Source organism: Anser cygnoides, chromosome 4 (genome assembly GCF_040182565.1).
Source record: "Anser cygnoides isolate HZ-2024a breed goose chromosome 4, Taihu_goose_T2T_genome, whole genome shotgun sequence".
Lineage (NCBI taxonomy): Eukaryota > Metazoa > Chordata > Aves > Anseriformes > Anatidae > Anser > Anser cygnoides.
Window position 1 is genome coordinate 80,293,702 of NC_089876.1, and position 22,650 is coordinate 80,316,351.

Consider the following 22,650-nt stretch of genomic DNA (forward strand, 5'->3'; position numbering starts at 1 on the left):
ATCCCAGTGAGGCAACTGTAAAGTAAAGGAGATGAAATCTGCATGAGAGATTACTGTCCACACACACATTATTTACCTGAGGAGCTGGATAGACTGCACTGTTGCTACCTGGTCGACACCTGTCCTTTGCAGAGATTTCAGCTCCCTGAAGCCCTGAGTAAACAAACCAACACATTTGGCCTCTGCCATTTGCACCTGAGATTCATCGGCCAGTAAGAACTGCCCTGTATAGCATCCTGTCAGTGAAGGCACAGAGAAAACGCAAATTTTGAATGTAACCCTAGGTCACGTGTTGGGAATAGTACCTGGTTCCAGAAATACTGTCCTTTTGTTTAGTTTCTGCTCATAACTGCTTTCTGGTTTTGAGCACTCTTACTCGACTTGTCCTTGTAGCCCTGCCATGTTTGAGCAGCACTTGAGCTGCTGCTCTGCAGAGCAGGGACTCTTGTATTAAAGTGTGCGTGGCACGGACTGGGGCTCCGGTGCGACCACAATTAAACACTTGGGGGAAAACAAGCCTTAAGTGCTGGCTGACATCCTCAGACTGAGCGGAAGACTTCTTTTGGCGGTGGCTGTGCGCAGACACTGCACCTGCGATTGTCCCTGGAGAAATCACATAGAGAGGCGAGGTGATGCAAGGAGTGGGAGAAGAGAGTCACATGCAGAGCTGAGGTGCCTTATGCAGGATACACCGTGCCAGAGCCAAAACTTGGAGCCTGGACCACCTCATAGTCTGTGTGTCCCTCCTGGAGGTAGTTCTGTGGGCCAGGGCTAGGCCTCAGGCTCTACCTGCGTTTTTTCCCGGGCTGCTTGGCTCCCAGACACCTTTCTGACCTCTGGAGTATGAAACCAAGGCGCCCTTTTCCTACCTAACGCCTACCAGAACCGCCTGTGGGCGCCGCTTTCCGCAGTCCCTCACAGCGCTGCCCGCCCCAGGCCCCGGCAGCCCGCCGGGCACCGCCAGCTCCGTCCCCAGCGGCGCCCAGCAGCACCCCGCCGCCGGCCAGCCGGGCTCGGGCCGGGCGGAGCGGGGCGGCCCCGGGGGCGGTCCGGGGCCGGCCGCGAGGCTTTAGGGCGGCGGAGGGCAGCGGCCGCTCTCGGAGCGGAGGCGGTGCGGGAGGCGGCGCTGCCCGCCATGGAGGAGCTGGGCTGGCTGGCGGCGCGGCTGAGCGCGGCGTGGCTCGCCTTGGTGCTCGCCTTCATCGTGCTGCCCTCGGCGTTGGGCGTCTCGCTGGGCATCTCCGAGGCCTATATGTGGGTGCTGGTGAAGACGCTGGAGGTAGGCGGGGGCGGGGGGGGAGGCTGCCCGCTCGCCCTTCATCCCTGCTTCAGTGCTTCCATTCTTCCCTGCCGGCCGGGCGCCCTCGTACCTCCATGGACGCGCTGCGAGGGGGTGCCGGGGGCTGCCGGGCGGGCGTCGCCTTCTCCCGGGGCGGACAGACCCCCCATGTGCCGCCCGGTGAGGGGAGGACTGAGCCGTCGCCCTTCCTCCTCCAGCTTTGTCCTGGTCCTCCTCTTCCCCCCACAGCTGTGGTGCGGCCAGGCGGGGAGGGCCTCCTCGGCGGCGCCGCGGGCTGTGACGGCCCCCGAGTTGTGCTCTCGTTGCCCCTTCTTGCGCTCTGTAAGGAGCGAAGGCGTCCGTGGTTCCGCTGCGGAGCTCCGTGCTCTCGCTGGAAAGGCAGCCAAGCAACGTACCGCCACCTGTGCCGGCCTCGGAGCCGGGGGTGCCCACTGAGAGGGGCCCGGCCCGGCCGCCCGGCCCGCCGGGGTGCGAAGAGCGCCCGGCGCCGTTTTATCGCGTGGCGGCGGCCCCTCGTGGGAGCGGGGCTGGTGGGGAGAGCGTGAGGGAATGGCGGCTGGCGGGGCCCCCTCCTCACGGCCGGGAGGGGGCTGCGCCTCCCCGGCGAGGAGCGAAGGAGAAGTCATCTCCTGTGGGGTCTGTGGTGGTGCGGTGTGTATCGGTACGTTGTCGTGGCAAGTGGGCTTTGTCACGCTTGGTCTTGTTCTCCGAGGTCTCAGCTTAAAAATTGCTTCAGTGCCTTAAGGATCTTTGGTACTTTTCTTTAAAGTAATAATGAAAAAGCGAACGGGTACTTCTCTTTAAAATTAAACAAAAAAAAAGTGCCAACGGCCTAATCGAAATGGCGTCTCTTCAGCGCATCTCAAGTAGATCTGTTTTGAGGCTTCTGGTGAGAATGGGCATATTCGAGGTGTTTTCTGAGGGTGTGGGGCAGATCTTTTCTTACATAGTGCGAATGGTGTGAGAATAACTTGAGGCTACAAAAACCGGTTGCCGCTAGGATTAAAAATGGGTAGCAGAAGCTGATGAGGTGAAGGTTCGTCTGCCTGAAGGAGCCTGCAGATGGCCTAGTGAGATAGCCTTGTTTGAGCAACTCGCTTTTACCTGTGACAAACTGCCGTTTACGTGCTTAATTCTTATCTCATTATCGCTATTTATAGTGTTGTCAAATGGAGCAGCAAAAAGTGACTTGAAATGTCTTGGGCAGAAGTATGGAGAAGCAGCTGACAGCATGCTGATGGTGGTGGCCTGCTGGTCTGAGAGTACGAGCTGTTGAGATGCATAAGGGAGGAAATAATCATATATTTTGGGAGATGTGGTTAGATCTGCCTTCTGGAGGTATAGGTGCAGTTCTGTGATCTGTTTCTTAATAAATAGATACAATTTATAATAAATATAGTATGTATTACAAATTGATTGATTAATCTTTAATACTTTTAAAATGTGTTACACTGCTGTATTAATGTATTTGTATTTTACAGGTTTCTGTCTTATTCGTATATATGTCAATATGAATTATATATTTAAATAAAATGACAAATTGAGAAGGGTTCTGAGGTGAAGAGTCTGCAGAGATGTACCTACTTCACTTCTTGAGTGGATAAGATCAGTGTCGTGTAGACAAAATGAGGGGGACTCGAGGAGTGGATAGTTCGTTCCCTCAGGACGCCTGCTTAGGGAGAAGACTGCACAGAACACGCCTTGTTGAGGAGGTGTCCGCTTCTCCTTGGCTCGTGAATATGCTTGCCTCAGCAGCTTGATGTAGCATTGGTTCGAAGCAGTGCCTGCAAGAGGCCCTGAAGATAGATGTTGTTGTAACTGACTTTTTCCTGCCAAAAATAATATTAACAGTGGAAAGTGGTAAATACGTAGTTGCTAGCTTTGTGCAACTGTGCTGCCTAAAACTTCTGGGCTGTTGAGTTGAATCTGCAGGCTTTCTACTGAGTAGCAGTAGACTGTTTTGGAGCAGTGTTGAGTCACAGGATGCAGCAGTCTCAGGCAGGTGAGACCTTTCCCAACTCTGTGGCCACCTCAGCGGCTTCCTGAGGCTTCTTCCTTTTTGGTTTCCAGCCTTGGATCTCCCAGAAAGGCTCCTGTCTTTGCAGAGCGGTGTGATCTTGGGCCTGCGGCATATTGCAGGGTAGTATTGCACTACTGCAGCCTTCGTTGCTTCTTTGATGGACCGAGTGTGTGAACTGTTGGCCAAGTGGTGGCAGTTCGCGGACACTAGGTGAATACGGATTTAATCTGTCTTTTGCCTGTTAATAGCTCCCTGTGGGCACAATGGGAGGATACAGTGACTGTGCAGTTGAATTTCTGTGCAGTTTTATGTTGTCAGGTAACCTTGTGTGCTTTCTGTAGAGGTTATCTGTTATGAGGGTCCAGCTTCGCAATCTTGGACAGAATAGTCCGGGGGCTAGGTAACTGGGTTTGCTCTGAAGTGTGTGGTGTCTGCTGGCCCACTGTCATGGCAGACAAATATGTGCCTCTGGTGTGCAGCTGTCTTTGAGGCTGTGGTATGGAGTCAGATGAGGATGATACTGGACTTGCACTGGAGTTTTTGCCTGCCAATACAAATAAATCTGCGTGTGCTTCTTTGAGGAGGTGTGATGCTCACTTCCAGTGCTGCTAGTGTGGCCCCAGAAAAGGGAGGGGAAGAGCTCCTTTAAAGAACAACATGTTCTTGTATTCTGGTCATCTGAAATTACTGACAAGGGAGATCAGTCGGTGCACAGTATTTTCTCTGTGCTGAGCTGCCTTGGCAAGGAACGTTATTCTGAGCAAAACGCAGCATGTACAGACAGCGGCACTGAGGAAGTGGTTATGTTTGACTGCATTGTTTGGTTGTGTTTAAACACACAGTATTGTACTGGGGATGACAAGCTCTATATGGAGTGGGTAAATACATGTACTTGCTTTTCTATATGAGAAGGCAAAAAAGAAGTGGAAGAGCATGACTTGACTATACTAATGGCAGAGGATTGCTGTTAGCCCACTTGCTATCAGAAGACCTGTTTCCCCCATCACATATATATTGTTCCTGAATTGCTTTGCCACACAGAGAAAATGGCTTGCTTTATTCTGCCTATGGCTTCCCTTTCAGTATGGAAATATCTGGCACAATGTTAGCACGTGTTTGTTTTTTAAATGTTGGATTACTGCTACAGAAGTTTCTCCAGCAGCTGTTGGCTCCTGTGAGGAGTTCTTCAGACTACTGGTGCCCTGCTGTGTTGACGCTTACGGAATCATTTGCAACAGAAGTATTTCTTACTCTTGAACCATGGAGACTGCCTCCTGTGATCATTGCTGTGTGTGATGACTCAACCTGTTAGTTATTAAACACCCTCAGGTACCTTCCAGTTGTTAATTTTGTTCATTGTTCCTTTTTGGTGTCAATCACACACTCCCTTCAATCGAGGCTTTCCAATTCTGGGGCTTTTTGTTAGCAGAAAAAACATTTCTTGGCTTGTTTTTGCTTTGAGTGCAGTAATGTGCAGCAGATGCTTGGAGTCGTAGGTGCGTTAGCATCATGTAACTGATCTGTCTGGGATTAATAGTGGCCCCTTGTAACAGAGGAAGTTTCTAATAGTGTTTTTATGCTGCCCTGCAGGGAATGCACTTTGACTAGGCAAGGGTGTAAAAAAAAAAAAATAAAAAAAATTTGGTAGCTGTGAGGTGGAAGCCCGAGTGCTGGTGTTACAGATGACCTTGGCAACCTGAAGGGAGCTAAACTTGGAAAGAAGAAACCTGGGGACAAAAAGGATCTTTGGGTGCCATTGGTGAAACAGTAGGCTCTGGCTCTGTGGGCTGTGCTGTGCTCTTTCCCCAGCACTCAAAACGGCAGCAGCTTTCCCCTGAACCACCGTCAGGGTCGGGAGCTATGGCACGTGGTATAAGGGTGGGGAAGGAAAAGGGAGAATTTGCAGCCTGTAAACATGAATCACTGGTGGCTTTCCTGCTGCTTCCTGTTGAACTCATTGGCTTCTTAAGCAAGCTTTGACTAATGTCGTTGGACAGCGTCATTACAGGTCCTTATATCTGTGTAGCTGGCATCCTTCATGGGCTGTGGGGCGGAGGAGAGCTCGGAGCTGCAAGAACAAGGCTGAAGGCTACTGGGTTAGAGGTTAATAAAAGCTCCTGAGGAGGAGTCTGATGGGGACTATGACCCTTGTTGGCAGGGTCAGCATTGGGTTTTGGGGCAGTACCTCAGCACACCTGCTGCGTAATCTTAGTTCCTCAACAGTGTTAACCTGGGCCCCAGTCCTGTGCAGGCCCCTACCAGTGTGCACAGCAGGCTTAGTAACGAAGGCTGCTGGCACACAGGTGGGGTCAGTGGAGCTGGGGTTGCCCTCCACTGGATTTATGTTGCTAATTACTGCAGCATCTTCCTGGTCAACAACCCTGACCTGGTGCCACTCCTGATTTCCCAGTGCGTGAGCACTGGCAATTCTGATACTGCTGATACGCAAATGCCGTTCGTGAACAGCAGCAGCTCTACTTGTATCTTGTCCTGAAGGTGTCTTAGTGCGTGGAGGTGTAAAAGAAGCTACTCAGCATTTATGTTGCAAATGCCCTTGATGCTGTCCTGTCAAGCTGGGCTCTTTGTCCTGTTTGGAGCCTGTGACTAAGATGTCCCCCAGGACGAGGAAAAAATGGCATGGGTACCCCAGAGGGCCCTCTGCCCTCACTCTGAAGTCATCGCTCCTTTTGGCATTAATCTCCTCACACAAAGCACGCCAAGTGGCATCCAGGCTGTGCTGCCTCCCCTTGTGTGGGGGTGCTCTGAAATCTGTGTTTCTGTTGAGGTGTGGAGAGCCTCCAAGGAGGATGCTGACCTACACCAGCATATCCACATCTGCTCTTAGCGTGACCTGCCAGCGTCCTTAACAAGGGAACGCTAGCGATCCAGTGCTGTGTAACTTCAGATTTCAGTCAGCTTCAGTAATTCAGTAAGCTCTCCTCTTTTCAGTAGCCATCAAAGATGGCTCCTAAACTGGATGTGATATTTAAAGCTGATAAACAGGGTGAAGACAAGCTCCATCTGTAAGAGCTTGTAACATCTGTAACGGGAAGTCCATGCTGCGTTCCTAGCTGAGGTGTGACTGACTACAACAAATCATCCCGTGCCTTTGCTTTTATGAAGTCACAGCAAGTTTGACTTGGTACACAGCTACTGCTTGCAGATGAGATGTTTTCTGACGTCTTTTGCAAATATGTTTTTTGCCTCTGAAGCCTCTTTCAGGACCATTCTTGAGTACTGCGTCACCTAGTCGCAGGGTGCTTTTTGATCTCCAGGACGCCAAGGCAATATCCTCCCCTCTGAGACATCAGTCAGTCTACATGGTGATAGCTCTTTGTGGTGTGAAGCTGCTTTGGGACAGGAACCGGCTGAAAAGGCAGTGATGGTGCAAATTGCCAGCTAGCAGGAAGGAAGAGAAGTTACTTGCGCTGCTGCATGCGGTGTCTTGTGTTTTCCGAGTTAGATGTAAACAAGCTTCTCATTTGATCAGAGTTAAAATTTGGCTTTGATGGACGGTACTTTTATTTCAAGTGCCTGCGAGTAAGCAGAATGATTAGATTAAGTAAACTGGAGATTAAAAAAATACGTCTTGTTGCTTGAATGTATGTGGTTTTATGAAAGCCTGACAGAGGGAGCAAGCTGAGAGGGGATTTGACAGTGGTTTGCAGTAGCAGCTGGTGGACCTGTGCCCTGACCAATGCCCCAGCTCTGCTGGGTGAGAAGGGAGCAGGAGAGGGAGGGGATCTCCTGTCACTTGCTGGCTTTGCAGAGCCTGCCCGGGTGTGCTGGGAGGCCTGGCCGCACAAGTCAAGGGCCCTCACCTGGAGCAGAGCACGAGCCGGCTGTCTGGGAGTGCTGCGTGTGGCCCTTGTGCGAGGCGTCAGGCTGCAGCTGCGCTCCCAGCTGCTAGCAAGGCTCGGCTGGAGGGCAAAGGGAGCTGCCCTCCGCGGCCTTACCTGTGCTCTGCCAAGCTTGGCGTTGCAGGGTACTGCAGTGTGCCGGGCTACGGCGACCTGCGGATGGCAGGGCATGCGGCCTGGGCAGCACTCCTCTTCTGAGGAGGTGGGCAAAGGCATCTGAGCAGCAGTAATGTGGCTGGTTATGTGGTCCTGCAATTTCTGTGCGCTTGGGAAAAGTCTACAGCCTGCTGTGCTAAGCAAAGTGCCAAAGGATATGGCTGTGTGAGAGGATATTGCAAGCTTTCGAGCATTACATTGGTATGTCTCAATAGCCTGTGTCCTCACAGTGTTACTGCCTTCTGCTTGGGCTCAGGCTTTTGGGTGCTGTATCCTGAACTGAGCTTGTCACCGCAGGATTTCTGTGGGGAGAATAATCCCGAGGGAAAGTTGGGTGTTGTTTCTGAGCTCCAGAGACGCTCCTGTCCCAGGCTGGGCAAAGCAAAAGCTGGCAGCAGTAGGCTTTAATGCCTGCTTTGAGAGGACCTGGGAGAAGTCATTTCTCTGGCAGTATTTGTGGCTCCGGCAGTAGCCCAGTATGTTTTTGCTGTTGTCTGTAATAAGTGACTTGCCTGTTTACAGAGACTTTAATTACGTCTTAACTCAGTGGTTCAAGGCAGGTCAGAGGATGATTAGGTCACTGTACTTGCAGTTCAGCCTGTGCCCCTACTTCTGTGTAGTGGAAGAAATGTAGAAATAGAGGTGTTGTGTGTAGCTCATTGCTTTAGCAGTGTTTCCTTTTGGTGTTTGCCAAGAGTTAACGACGCAGCACAGCCAAGGATGATGTGTAACAGGAAGGTGCAGGGCTGCTCCTAGAAGTTGTAGTTCCTGGAACAGCTGCTGCTTCAGCCACAGAAGAGCTGGGAAAAGAAGTGATGGCATTGGCAGGGCAGGTGGTGATTCAGCAAGGGTGGATATGGGAAGCAGGACTGGCAGCCTGCTGCTCTCAGAGGTTACGTGCTGGGGGCCATGCCTTCAGTCAGCATGCTGGGCCTTCAGGATGCGCATGGTCCCCAAATGCCCCACAGCTCTGTTGGAGGGAAGAGGAGCAAACTGCATGGTCCAGCACAGGGATGATGGACAGAAAGCCTAAATTTTGGGGGGCTGTGTGTCCTGAGAGTCACTTCAGTCCCACATTGCTGAGTCCTTTGTGTGCAGGTCAGCGAGGCCTGTTGGTGCTGCTAAAAAGCACGGCTTCACTGCTGGGGGAGTGGAGGGTGAGCCATTGAGGTCTGGACAGAATGATTCGTGTAAGCTGCTTCTGCTGGGTCAGTGTCCTTGGAACAGCTGCTGTCACAGCTTTTCTAGAAATCGTATAAAATTTAAATGGAGGAGGAGTGAAAATGCATTGTCTTCACTGGCAACTGTTTAAGACAGCTGTCTGTGGGCTTTGCATCCCTTGGCAGCACAGCCATGTGGGGAAAGAGTGGATCCAGGGCAGAAGGGCTGCCCCAGAGTGAGGGGCAAGGCTTCAGGGCAGCGAAGGACTTTTGCCACCGTCAGCCCCATAAAAATCCTGCCTGCTACAGGTGGCAGGGGGCTGCTGCACAGCGTTGCGTGGAGCTGACTCAGCTGAAGGTGGAGGAAGCCTTGTTGCCTGTGAACAGGTTGGGCTGGCTACAGTCCTGCCAGGGCTGGAAACCAGAGGGTGTTTTGTGGTGCTGAATGCCTCCACCACACAGGTTTGTGGGCAAGCACAGATTGTGGGGGGCTTTGCAAGCTGTGCAGGATGGCTTCATTCCCCTCTTTGTCTGCTTCTGACAGTCTGCATGCTACAGAACAGCAGGTTAACCCTGGTGAGCTGGCAGCCCTGTCTAAGGGCAGGGAAGTGGCTCCGTGTGAGTGTGGTTGGGCCTGAATCTGTGCTGCTTGGAGCCCTGAAATGCCAGGAAACGAGCAGGTGAAGAGTCATGGGTGAAAACCAAGCGAACCAGGCTTGCTGTGACCCCCAATAGCTGGGTTAGCTGTGTTCAGGCCTCACTGGATGTGGCCCACTTGGACTTTTTTACGTGAGTATGGTAAAATAGTGACGGTACAAGGTCAATTGCAGCATGTCTGTGGGCTTTGAACTCATGCTGTGCTCTTGGGCTGGTGTGCAAGTAGTGAGGCAGGCAGGGGCTGTGGGGCATGTGGTGCCTCAAATGACACTGCAGAGTATGTTGATCTCCTCATTGGCCTTCTGAAGACTGGCAAGCAGAGTCAGGAAGCACTTGCTTGACCTGCATGTGCTTTGGTAATTAAATACGTTCAGCACTGTTTCTTCAGAGGAGAGGTATATGTTTCTGTGTGCGCATCTGAGGAAGACAGGTGCCTTATTACCTGGTGAAGAGGCAGAAAGAAAATCACAACTGATCTTGAAGTGTTGCTACAGTAGAAGTGTTTCTTAAGTGAATACTACATCTGGGGTACTAATGCATTCTTTCTCTTCAACAGTGGGCCACTATACGGATAGAAAAAGGTGTCAAGAAGCCCCAGCCAGAGGTGCTGAAGACTCCTGCTGCTAATGGTAAGAGCTCAGCATCTGGTTATACTGTTCAGACTAACCTGCCAAAGTAGGCAGGATAAGCCATTTCAAATGGAAAGGTGCATGTGTGTGAGAAACATGGAGAAGGGTGGTAGGATGTTTATGAACTTTGATATTTAATTATTTAGCAATACTTCTGTCACGTTATTAGGCAATATACTGGCACCACAGCTGTACTGCAGAGTGAAATGCTTCTCCTACTGGCTTCTGGTGAATGGCTGAAAAACCAGGGGATGAGGAAATGAGGGGTACAAAATAACATCAAGTTGACTAAAGCTGAGTTTCAGGTGGAGACTGTCCTCAGTTGAGGGAAAGAACAGTTGCAATACGAGTTTGCTTTTGTCTTGAAACCTGTGTTTAGTACAGTACTTGCAAGGCTGCTGGCCAACTCTTAAGAGCATCAGAATACATTTAATAGTCTCTGAGGAGATCTGCCTTCTAGTGGACAGTGTTTGACAAGCTCAGAGTACCTTCTCTGTTTTAGGACTACTGGATGTTACACTTTTTTTCCCTAACTAGTCTGCTCCTACTTACATGCTGCCTCCTCAAGTTAATTCACTGCTTGCCAGATTAACTTCTTGGTCTCCTTGTTTGTAGAAAGACAGCTGAAGAGTTGCAAAATCAGGTTAAAGGAAGAAATATGAAGCAATAGCTTTTCTTACTATGTGATATCCTGCACAGTGCATGTGTCGGGGGGTTGTACTAGGTCAGAGTTGGCTGTGAGAGGACGTGGGGGCTGCATGTGTGGTGAGAGCAGTTGGTGTTTGCCCAGGCTGCTCTGGGCCAGCACTTGGTTTCATCCTAGTACTTGATTGCCTCTGTACTGCTGCCAGTTTGCTGGGTTTTGATCACTTCAGTGTCAGCACTTTGTCTCACTTCATTTGGCAGCAAAGTTGCGAGCAGGAGCCCATTAGCAGACAAGTGAATTGTCTTCTGATTCTACCAATTAGCTGATGTCAACGTGGTACAGTAATGGGGACCGAAGTGGTTGTGTGCATTTCATCTCCAAAGGAGCAGCCTTACCAATGCCGGCACACATGGGTATTGTGCTGTCTGCGTGCAGGGTGGGTAGCAGACCTAGCTGTCAGTTACAGCTGTAATCATGAGCCGGAGGTTCCTGCACAGCAGTTCTGAACACAGGTCAAAATGGGACTTGTAACCTAATTTGTGCTTTTTGGGGGGTGGTGAAGAGTTGTCTCTATCAGTCACAAGCGTCTTGAAAAGTTTTCTGCAGTGTGACAGGGGTGTAGTGTTCCCCCTTACTCTGTCAGGTGCCCCATTACTGTGCTCTACAGGTTGAGTGAAGCAGTGAGCAAACCTTCCTTCATGTAAGGGTGATGGTGTCCCACCACGTTTTGGGTCACTGAGAGGGCAGGGAATGTGACTGTGCTGCTGTAACTGCACAGTCAGAGCTCTGTCCTTCCTGTACCTTTGGTCATCGAGGCATATGGGTTGCTTTTTCTCCAGAGAAAGTATAACTCTAGGGGTAGAAGACATGGAAAGTGCACGCTTCTGTGAGCCGCCTTCCTCTGAAACCACCAAATAGCCGTGCTGAGTACCTGTTCGCACTGCATGTTTGGCTGAGGGGTGTACTGTGTATGTGGTGGCTGAGAATCTGGATTAACCCGCGTGCGTGTGTTTGGCTGGAGCCTTAGTGATGGCAGAAATGCCCTGGGGTAATGCATAGAGATGACAGCAGGCTGACTTGGTGCTCAGGTTCTGTTGGATGAGGTTACATAAACACAGCTGTGGCCTGAAGCACAGTTCATAAAGTCCTTTTGTTGGAAGAAGAAATGAGAACTTTTCCCACTGTACATGGCTCTTAATACGGTAAGCTAGAGCTGGGCTCCTCCTGACTTGAGGTGTGGGGGGGCAAGGAGGTGTGTAGTGTCCTGTGCCAGGCTGTGCTTTTGGGAGCTCTTGAAGCTGATCCACTTCTGATCAGGATGCCAAGTTCCTGTATGTGTATGAAGCTGCGGTGGGACCAGGGCAGGCAAAGGTCTGTCACGGCTGACGTGGTATCTGCTGAGGTGTCAGGGCACAGGCAGGCAGAGGCCTGATGGCGTTACGCAATGTTTACCGAAGGAGGAGAAGGTTCTGGTGGTAAGAGGTTGTCGAGCAGCTGATTAAAGTAGGGTCAAGGCAGGGGGCTGTGTGTGCGTACCCACATGCGTGTTGAGGGCTGGCTGGCACGAGGGGCATGTGCAGTACCTGTTACATTTGTCCTGACCATCCAGTCCTCTCTAGGAGGTGGGTCAGGAAAGAAGGGAGCATTGCGCATGGAAGGTCCAGTTTGCCTGGCAGGAGAACCATATTCTTCCTCAAAAAGCTCAAATTCAATCTCGTGTGGACCCTTGACAGGAAAGCCAAGGGAGAAGGCGGCCGAGCAGATGCCACCTTTGCCTCCAGTACCAAAACCCAGTGTATTTGACATGTGTTGTTGAAAAGGGCCGGCCTGTGTTGGTGGTGTGAGGAGTAGCCCCAGGCGAGATGCTGGCTGGCCCTTGTGCTGCATGAGGATGTGGCTGGTGCTGTCACCTCGTGTGCCCTCTGTTCAGAGGGCAGTGGGCTGAAGTGGTGGTCCCAGGGGTAGCTGTGGGCCCAGCAGGTGTCCGGAGGCTGGTTCTTTATCTCAGCAGCTGAGGATTGATTACTCAGCTGTCCGTGTAGGTGCTGCCTGGGCATTAGGCAGTCCTTTTGAAGCTGGTGGGTTTAGAAATGCTGAACTGCTGTTCAGGTCACTTCTACAAGCGACACTGACTGAGAGACATGCAGATTATGTGATCGATTGTATGTAGTGTCAAGTTTGCGTTTGCATAGTGAGTTAAGTGGTGTCTGAGAGCTGGAAGGCTTGTGGCTTGTGCTGTAATACCGAGTCAAGCAGTAGCTGTTGTTTTCCTTGGTGGAGGGAGTTGCTTGCTGTACTTGGGCATAATGCTGCTTTCGAGCTGTCTGTCTCTGGCCAACTGCCTGTGGCCAAGGGATTAAAGGCCACCAAGTGTTACTCGTGATTACAGGAAGTCTGAGGATATCGCTTGAGCAGCATGTGCTTTGCTTGGTTCTGGTCATAATACCTTCAGGTGCTGCTGGCACCCTGCTCGAGTACCTTGTCCCGAAGGCAGCAGGCGCCTGGGGGTGTGGTGTGACGACAGCAGCAGGCTGGTGCCCTGGGGTGCAGCCAGCACCAGCAGGGTGGCACTGCCCGCTGCTGTGTGAGCCAGGGGAAACAGCTGCTTGGCTGCTGCCAAGCTGCGGGCGGGTCAGGAGGAAGCTTTCCCAGCTCTGCTGGGACTGGGGAAGGGCAGTGGCACTGGTGCCAGCTTCTGGGCTGTGGCTTAGCTCCCACCCTAGCAGTTGTGGGGAGAAAGAGGCTGGGCTGTTCTGCTGTGGACTTGGGTGTCCTGCAGGACATGGGTTTAAGGGAACGGCTGAAGGAGGAAGGGAAGGAGCCTCTAAGTAGAGCTCTGATCTGGGTTGTAAATGCTACCCAGGGGCAATCCCTGCTGCTGGATGTTTGTGCTTTTTGTTTGTTTAATGGGGATCCTGAAGTACGTGTGTGTGTCTGGGTGTGCTGTATTTATTTACTCATACAGGGTACTGATAGGAATGTGTGCTGTGCAATGGTCTGGTGCAATAGCAAGTTGGGCTGCAGAATTTAGAGCTGCAGGTACTAAAAGCTTGTTGCAGTGTGGTGTCTTCCTTGGGTGTTATTTAGTATTTACTTCAGTGATTTGAGTGGTATATCTTGGAGCTCCTTGTGTTCACACATGCATGCCAGAAAGATTACCCATATCAGTTGTAATCTAAATGTTGCATGTAATATATTCACGGAGTTCTGCTGCTGGCAGGGATTTCTTGGGATTTTGTGGGGAATTCAGTGCTGCAGGGTATGTACTTGTGGGAAAGGTCCTTGTAGTTCAAAACAGTTGGGTGCTTCCTCCCTACCCATTGATCTTGATATTGAGGCACAGTGATTATGCAATTAGTCGGCATTTGATAGAGTGGCACCTTGAACTTGGACCTCAGTAACCCTAGTTGAGCATCTCTGGGGATGGTTGTTCTGGTTAAATGCTATTCTGGATTTCTGAAGTCATCGGTTTCAGGAGCCAGACTTGCTTACCAGAAGGCAGCCACTTGATCTTTTAGCTTACGTGACTTGCCCTTGCTTTCAAAAGCTCAAGTGATCTATAGGTGCTTATCTGACAACAAGATAAACAAAAAAGTGCTAGTGAGAAGAAATACTTGATACTCGTACCGTGATTCTGACCTCTCCAGGTTACTTTCCTACTGCCAGACATCCTGTGGGCAGAGTTGAAAAGAAATGCAACCATTAATGGCAGACCACATTACATTGAGGACCCTCCAGCTTTCTCAGACGTGGTGTTTTCATTGTTCGATTTACACTAAAATAAAAATAGTGCGTTCTCTGTGCTTATAAAAAGACTTGTGCTCTGAAGGAAGGTGGGTGCATTTCTTCATGGCTGGTCCTTGTGCAGATGCTATAGAAGCTGTTTGGGCCAGGCTTTGACAGGTAGCAGTAGAGCATGTTTTAATAGACCATGGCTGTGGGAAGCCGGGATATCCAAACTTGAATCACGGCTAGGAAGTGGGGAAGCCGCCATGGAGGAGATGGAACACCCTTAAATACACAGAGCACCAGGAGCAGTTAGTGGAGAGGGCAAGTACGCATTTGATCACCTCTGGAAGGGTAGGATTGTCATGGATGAAATCGCCAAGCTGGAGGGGTCAAGTGGTGGGAGACATCTTGTCGTCTTGTTTCACCTCCATTTCACACCAAAACTTTGTATATGTTTGTTTGGGTGTTGATATAGGAAGGGGAGCTAGAACTGGGTTACTGAAGGGTATGTGGTGTGTGTTCAGCTACCCATCTGAGCATGCTGTCATAAGAGTACTTCTGGCTGTGAATTTTTACCCTGAAGCAAAGCAGAGCTGCAAATGTTGTGGAGGATGATGAATTAATAGAACTGCTTCTTCATATGGCTACCCTTTCCTTCCCAAGGTATCATAGAAAGAGATGAAACGCCTATGGAGAAAGAAATTGCGGGTCTACATCGAATGGAGTTCCAATTCTCCGACATATTCTATTTCTGCAGAAAAGGCTTTGAGGCCATTGTGGAAGATGAAGTCACCCAAAGGTTTTCCTCCGAAGAGCTGGTCTCCTGGAACCTCCTCACAAGGACTAATGTCAACTTCCACTACATCAGCCTGAGGCTCACTGTTGTGTGGGTCATTGGTGTTATAGTGCGGTACTGCTTCCTGCTGCCGCTACGGTAAGCTCGCGGGTGCTGAGGGGTTCTGCTACTCAAGGAATACTTCCATCTGTGCCTCCCCAGGTTTTTTAGCCAAAGGCAAAAATTACAGATAGAGAACAAGTTGCTTAAACTCTCATATGAGTGGATAAGAAGGCATTCAGAACACTTGTCTCCTGTTTGACACAGGACAGTAGATGATGGCTAGTGATCATGTCTTCTGTGACTGCTTCTCCCAAGTCAAGTATATTGGCAATGTGAATGTAGTGCTGTGATCTCTAAAGCTCAGTGAGTTCTGAAACTACATGCATCAGGGCATCTGATACTGCTGCCTTAGTGAGGCCATCACTTTGAGCAGTGTGTCAGGGAATTAGTAGTGAATTAGAGAACTGACTGTAAAGGATCTGCAGGGCAACTCACCTTTGGTAATCCCTTCCCATTTTGAAGGGGAGGTGATGTTAAAATAAACAAAACTGCTTTGCTTTCATGTCTCTTCCTACAGCTTTACTCTTGCTGCTATTGGGATTACCTCGATGATTGTGGGGACAACGCTGGTAGGTCAGCTGCCAAACAGCAGGTGAGTGCTGTGTTTGGTGTGTGTGAGGGTCATATGGCTGATTATGTAGCCTTGTGTCAGTGCAAAGCACTCAGGATTGAGACGGGAATGGTTTCACGTGCCCTGGACGACCTACTGATAGTCCACTCGACCTACAAATACACTACCTTGGTGGGGGTGGCTTCTTGACAAGTTTGGGGCTGAGGCTGGTGCTTTGGTCAGTCCCTCTTTCTGTCATAAACACTCACAGGGCTTATTAAAATATAAAAATACAAATGAGATACTGTGCTGAGATTAAAAAAAAGCCTCTTGAGATGACTGCCTTGCCTAGGTAAACAAGATGAAGCACATGCCATGCCTCTTGGCCTAGCTGCCGTAGCAAGTGAGTGGTAGAGCTGGGAATAGCCCTCTGCTTGAGTACCAGGGAAGTATTCTAGCCCTGAGTTGAGTAGGCTGGAGAACATTGCATATGTGTCTAGCTGCTTTCCAGCATTCCCCAGATGCCTGTGTCTTCTCTTTCAGTGTGAAAAACTATCTGAGCGAAGTGGTCCACCTCACGTGCTCCCGGATCCTTGTCAGAGCTCTGTCTGGGACTATCCATTACCATAACAGGTGAGTGAGCTTATGTTGTGGTAACAAAACAGCGTGTATGCTTCGTGGTGGGAGTATCCCATCAGGAAGGGGGCAGCTCACTGCTGACCCACAGGCCTTGTCAATGCTAGATGCTGACTGACCTGATTGCTTTATGGAGCTGTGTGCTTTGTGTGGTGCTCATGGAACTACTGGCAGTCTAACAACAAATTTTGTAATTGCAGGGAAAACAAACCTCAGAAAGGAGGCATTTGTGTTGCCAACCACACATCACCCATAGATGCGATCATTTTGACCAATGATGGATGCTATGCAATGGTACGAGGGGATTGATGATGGGGGAGAGGGAGAATATCAAAACTGTGGAATATTGGTTGTGGAGTTCAACATTTAGCTCTATCAATTAGTGGGCAGGTTACCTCGAGCACTGGGGAAAAGTACAAAATTGTTTGAGTCTGACTACAGGTTATGTGCTGGTGAAGTTGCCCTGAAAATATCAATGTCAGGCTCTTAATCTGTTGGAAATCATTGAGATAGGTGTTCGCACATACTTCTAGATCCATTCAAGGAAATGCATTGTAATGGTTTTTGTAGACACTGCTCAATCCTGATTTGTGGTTTCCAGTATGACTTTTTTTTCTATCAGGGATGCTGTGAAACTGTGTTTTGGGTGTCTTGTATGCCAATGTGTCTCCTGGGCTTGCAGGTTGGCCAGGTTCATGGTGGACTAATGGGAGTCATTCAGAGAGCAACTGTGAAGGCCTGTCCTCATGTCTGGTTTGAGCGCTCAGAAATTAAAGACCGCCATCTAGTGACAAAAAGGTGAGGTGTGGGTTAGAGTGGGGAATTGGATTGTTCGTGCAGCCTTGGTATGTGCTAGTGCACAAGATGCCCCACTGGGGTAATCCCTGAACTGTCATCGAACAGCTGAGGACCGTGGTTTTGGGAAGTAAAACTTCGGAAAGGCCTGTATTAGAAGTCGTGGTTGTGGAAAGACAGAAGCACAAGGGCGCAGTGAGGCTTTAGCAGGAAACGGGATTTGCACAAAGTCAGGATCCTCAGATGACAAAAGGCTGATTTGTAAGAGCCTTTTGGCAGGGACAGTGTGTAGTTGCTTTATTCGAAATCGTGACTGCGGATTATAAGCCCCAATCACAGGGACAGCAGTCTACTACAATTTTAATTTATTGTAGGCTGGGATGATGCAGGCTATTCTTGTAGTGGGTTGGAGGGGTGGTGTATGGTGAACTCATCCATTCAGAATGACCCGAATGTGCTTGCTTGTGTGGGCTTGGAAAGTGTATGAGATCATCACAAATTTTAGGACTTCACATTTGAACCGAAGTCTGCTTAGAAAGATACTGTCTGGACTTGATTCAAGAAGGGAGCCATTACAGATGAAGAGCTTAGCTTGTTGGGGTGAGAGGGGGTGGAATTTAACTAGCCAAAAAAGACCTGGTAACAAGAGAGGCAGCTTACTATAGAATATCACCCTGAGGGGTACCAGTGAATGTTTTAAAGAAGTTCTAGGTTAACTTTACAGGATGATTATTTTACCACCTTTTTCCCCTCTGCACATCAGGACAGATCTGCTGAGTTCAGAAAGGGTTATTCAAGTAATGTGAGCTGTAGTATTTTGAAGTATCCTTTTGGCAATAGGAAGTCTCCTGTTAAGTAAGCAGAGCCTGGACTGAGCACTGCACAGGTTTTTTCCTGATGGAGGCAACCTACTGCAAGTTGAGTTGATCAGTTAGTGACTTAATGGCATATGTAGGTTGGCTTCCCAGACAACAATTTATAAAATAGGTAGGAGAGGAGACAGTTGCTTGCTTCAGTCTAAAACTAATAGAAGTAATTTGTAGGAGGGGGCATAAGGGAATCCTTGCACAACACTTAAGATTTGTGGCAGAGTGGAAGGTACATACTAATGTCTGTTAAACAGTTCTGGTTTCTTACCAAAGAGTTTGGTAACTCTAATGCACGGGGGGGTGGGGGGGATATTGGAAGTAGCTATTTTTTTAGCTTTGTTGTTGCTTCCACAGGCTCAGGGAACATGTGGCAAATAAGAGCAAGCTTCCAATCTTAATTTTTCCGGAAGGTAAGAAACTTAACTGCTCCTTCCCTTCATTCAGTGTTTACTTGTCTCTGTTCCTGCTTTCACTACTTGTGGTGCCCAGATGAATCCTTACTCTGTTAGCTTTTGTATTTTTCATCTTTTATTAAAGATTACATATAAGACAATACTGTGTCCCTGGCTGGTGGTTGTTCTGCCAGGTGAATTGAGTGGACACAATTCACAGGACAAGATGAACTTATTCATGATATATCTAATGTCAGCCTTGTGCTTTCTTTCATACTTGTGGTTCCATTCAGGGAGTTGGTCACAAGACAAAGAATCCAAGTAAGCAGGGGAGAGATGCTTAACTTAACATAAAGGGCCTGCATTTGCTCCTCAGTATAAGGGCTGTATGTTGCTGTAGGGTTACTACTGAAATGTGGCAGGCTGTGTGAAATATTAACTTGATTTTATCTTCTGGACAGGCACCTGTATCAATAATACATCTGTGATGATGTTCAAGAAAGGGAGCTTTGAAATAGGAGGGACAATCTACCCTGTTGCAATCAAGGTATGAGGAAGAAGCTGGTTGCTGAACTTGAGAATGACTTGAGGGTCTGTCTTTGTCAGGGTGGTGGGAAGTTGTTGCAGTGGGGCTGCTAATGAAAGCACAGTAGCTCTTGTGATGGGCCACCTGCCTTGGTTGAATCCTGGTATGTATGTCACTGAAACAGTCCTGACCTGTGACTGAAAACATCCACTGAGATTCAAGACAGGCTGTGGTGGTCTGTGGAGGGAGGAAGGGATTTCATCTTCTTTTGATTCCTTACAGTATGATCCTCAGTTTGGAGATGCGTTCTGGAACAGCAGCAAATACAACATTGTCAGCTATCTGCTGCGGATCATGACCAGCTGGGCCATTGTCTGCAACGTGTGGTACATGCCACCCATGGTTAGAAAGGTAATTGAGCATCTGGTTGACTGATGACTATTTAAGTTTCTCGCTTTCTTCAAGTGTCACAGGGTCTTGGCCCTCTTCTCCAAACCCCTGGCAACCCTCATGTCTCCAATTCATTTTTATATGGGACTTCTATGAGTGCTTTTTTGATGTGTGATTAGACTTAATTTTTCCTGATGTATTGTAGTACTGGGAGGGTCTTCCCTGGAAAGGGTGTGGAGTGCAGCCTGGTATTGTCAGCATCGTAATAAGGATGCAAAGAATAACAGTAAATATGCTGCTGTACGTGGTTGCTAATACCAGCTGGAGATAAGGATACATCTGTAGCTTGAAAACTGTTCTGTGCTCCATTAATGCATCCCTTTGGAGCAAAACGTACTTGAACTCGAATGCTCTTTTGAAAAATGAGATCAATGTTTATCACACAGGAGCCTCAGGTTACGTTGGCATGAGGAGGGGAGGGATCATTTGGCATGGAATTAATTGGGAGTAGCAGATGAGAAGCATGACAGAAGTTTGTATTTATTTCTGTTTTAATTATGTTGAATTTAAAACACTTGAAGGAAGGAGAAGATGCTGTTCAGTTTGCCAACCGAGTGAGGTCAGCCATTGCTCACCAAGGAGGACTGGCTGAACTTCCCTGGTGAGTGATGCCATCCTTGTTATACTGTATGGGGTGCTTGAACTTACAGACTTCTCTGGGCTCTTAACATCTTGAGGCATGCTGCTTCTTAGGTTTGTGTTAAATACTGTTTGCCTAACTTTGTTCTACATGGGAAAATGAATGTAAGGGAGTAGTTTAAGTGTGTATAAAAAGAAGGGATGGAGAAGGGGCCAATCGATTCAGTTATGAGGCCCAGCTGGTGCTAGGAATTTAAGATGAGACAACTACAGTTTAGCACAAGATGAACTGCGTCTGCAGTTGAGGGGAAATAGTGACCCAGAAAGGCCAAGATTTTGTTCTAGGTGCAGCCTGTTGGCAACACCAGATCAGGCTCTTTCAGTAGGTATATTGGATTTGGACTGCATGTGCATTAAGACTTAAGGCGTTTGTGCTACTTAAAAAAAAAAAAAACAACAAACAAACCAGCCCCCCCAACAACTTAAGTCCAGGTTTAGAAGTTTAAGAAAATTGTCCAAATCATCTTGTATGTTAAAACTCTAGAGTTGACTAAAATGGCTATGTTACATAGTTTGACCATTCTGCTGACAAACAAGGTTTACTTTTCTCTTGCTTTGTTGTAGGGATGGAGGCCTGAAACGAGCTAAAGTCAAAGATAGTTTCAAGGAAGAACAGCAGAAAAACTACAGCAAGATGCTAGTGAGAAATGGATCAATAGGAAGTCTGCCTACAGGAACAGAGTCAGACTGAATGGTGGCTCTTCGAAACAAATATTGCACAACCAGCCTTAGCAGGAGTAATATTTTCTTTTTCTAATTGAAATTAACACAGAAACCGGAGCAACAAAATCCCTCGTGTGTGCATATTCTCTGTATGGCAGAGCCTGCCAAGAGCAGTGTCCCTGTATCTCTCCCTCTTCACTATTCACTTCCCTGCTCATCTGCATCTTCATGCACTGAGGTGCTGCAGCTCTGACTATTCTCAAATGGAACACGTGAAGGAGTTAAGGGACAAAAGGGAAGAAAAAAAGCACCCAAGTTGTCCTGAGCTTTTAAGGATGAAGGGAAGTACACTGAACAGATGCTGTCAGGACACTGGTTATGCAAATACTTGTTGTTCATGCTACTTCAAAGCTTTAAACAATTTTCTTTTTCTGTTGCTTAAACTTCTTAGACGTAGACTTATTAATGTTTTAAGATGGTGTCAGAACTGTATCATTGTTCCTGTAAGCTTGCACCTGGATGTGCAAGGGGAAAGGGAAGCAAGGACTACAGAACTCAAAGGATAGGAAAGGAGCTGCCCTGCCAAAAGCACAGTTCAAAGATAATGAGGAATTTGGTGGCCTTAAAACATGGAATTGCCTTTACTGAGAACTGCTACCAGAGGGAAGAAAAGGGGCAAGTCATCAGTCTCGCTGCCTGCTGCTACTGATCAAGTCATTTTCTTTAGACCACAAACTGGAAAGGTAAGATAGAGTAAGCAGCTGGATAAGGTAGGATTTGACAGATGTATTATGTTTTTTTTTAAGACTACCCTTCAGCAGAAATTGCTGCTAAAGGCTTTAAAGTCTGAAGAGCCCCTGCCAAAATAGATTTGTGGTGTTTTGGGCTAGCAATAGCTACAACTGTAAGCATAGGGATCTGTAAGTCATCTATGATACATGAAGTGGCATGTTCAAGGTTGCAGTATCTTGCTGTCTTAATGTAAAGAGTAAATAAATTCTATATTTGTAATGGGTCTTGTGTGGCATTTATGCTGTTATGTATGTGTATTTAAACAAAACAGTCATACTTCCTGGTAACAAACTGAAGGTCATGCAGAATTCTGTCAGTGTGACACAAAGCACCATATGAAGTTGTAGCTGAGCTCCTACCTGTTTTCTAACCTTACTTACTCCTTCTCTTCCCCCCCCAGACTCAAAGGAACAGAAATGGCTTAGTGTTTCTCCTGTCTAGAGTAGGAGTGAGTTGTCACGCACACTGAACTTGAAATTAGAACCTGAATTCACGTCATGGAGATGCAACCAATTTAGCTGTAATTAACTGGAAAAGAATAACGAGCTTCTAATTTTGTAACAAACCATGAGTGATTTTGTAAGTCTTACTTTGCCATAGCAAACAGAGTTCGAATTTAACACTGAGTAGAAAAATTTACTGTACTAGACCTGAGAATCTTGTTTAAAACTATTAGCACATAGTCTTACAAATAACGGTTCCTGATTTGGTTTGTTATTTGTTGCTTCTGTTCTTTCTTTCCTCTTTCTGTTATTTCTATGCATTTACACACAAATGTATATTTGTTGAGTATTACATAAGCACACTGCATTTTTCACTTGGTCTTGGACATCTGGTTGTGAAACCTGTTTTGAGATATGTGACCTTGGAAGAAGACATGGGGAACAACCAGCCCATAACACTTTCAGCTTCAGCATGACAGACCTCTGTAAGAGCAAAAGTGCTTCTGTTGAAGAGGGAGGGTTAGGGAGTTGAGACAAGTGAGATGCAGCAGAGGTTTTTGCCTTGTTTGAATGTAATTAGATTTTGACCTGCTGCTGCAGTCCTATTAAGATGAACTGGTTGTGCAAGATTTGGGATAATGAACATGGTAGTTGCAACTTTTGGATACTTGCTCTGAGCTGGAGCTTTGCTGGCTTGTTTTGTCCATAGGAAGACTTCTGTAAGAAATTATTTAAAAATGCATGTGTATGCATGCACAAGTGTGCACGAAAAACTATTAATCTATAAGAGTGCACATAGGGAACTTCTCATGTATACAGTGGGATATTCAACTACAGATA

General features: G+C 48.1%; 1 protein-coding gene across 3 annotated transcripts; it reads left to right on the forward strand.

The window, feature by feature from the left end:
* The first annotated feature begins 1,053 nt into the window (after positions 1 to 1,053).
* Positions 1,054 to 21,590, forward strand: GPAT3 (glycerol-3-phosphate acyltransferase 3). Of its 3 annotated transcripts, none has more exons than XM_048066299.2 (12): positions 1,054 to 1,279; positions 9,710 to 9,782; positions 14,821 to 15,091; positions 15,573 to 15,647; positions 16,149 to 16,238; positions 16,442 to 16,535; positions 16,924 to 17,039; positions 18,260 to 18,315; positions 18,759 to 18,844; positions 19,106 to 19,234; positions 19,795 to 19,874; positions 20,477 to 21,590. In XM_048066299.2, the coding sequence occupies exons 1-12, from the start codon at positions 1,136 to 1,138 to the stop codon at positions 20,601 to 20,603; spliced, it is 1,341 nt and encodes a 446-aa protein (XP_047922256.2). In that variant the 5' UTR covers positions 1,054 to 1,135; the 3' UTR covers positions 20,604 to 21,590. The 3 variants fall into 3 exon arrangements, with proteins under 3 accessions (XP_047922256.2, XP_047922257.1, XP_066852587.1); XM_048066300.2 differs by having other exon boundaries at positions 1,120 to 1,279; positions 14,915 to 15,091; XM_066996486.1 differs by lacking the exon at positions 1,054 to 1,279 and adding an exon at positions 1,906 to 1,961.
* Positions 21,591 to 22,650: the final 1,060 nt, after the last annotated feature.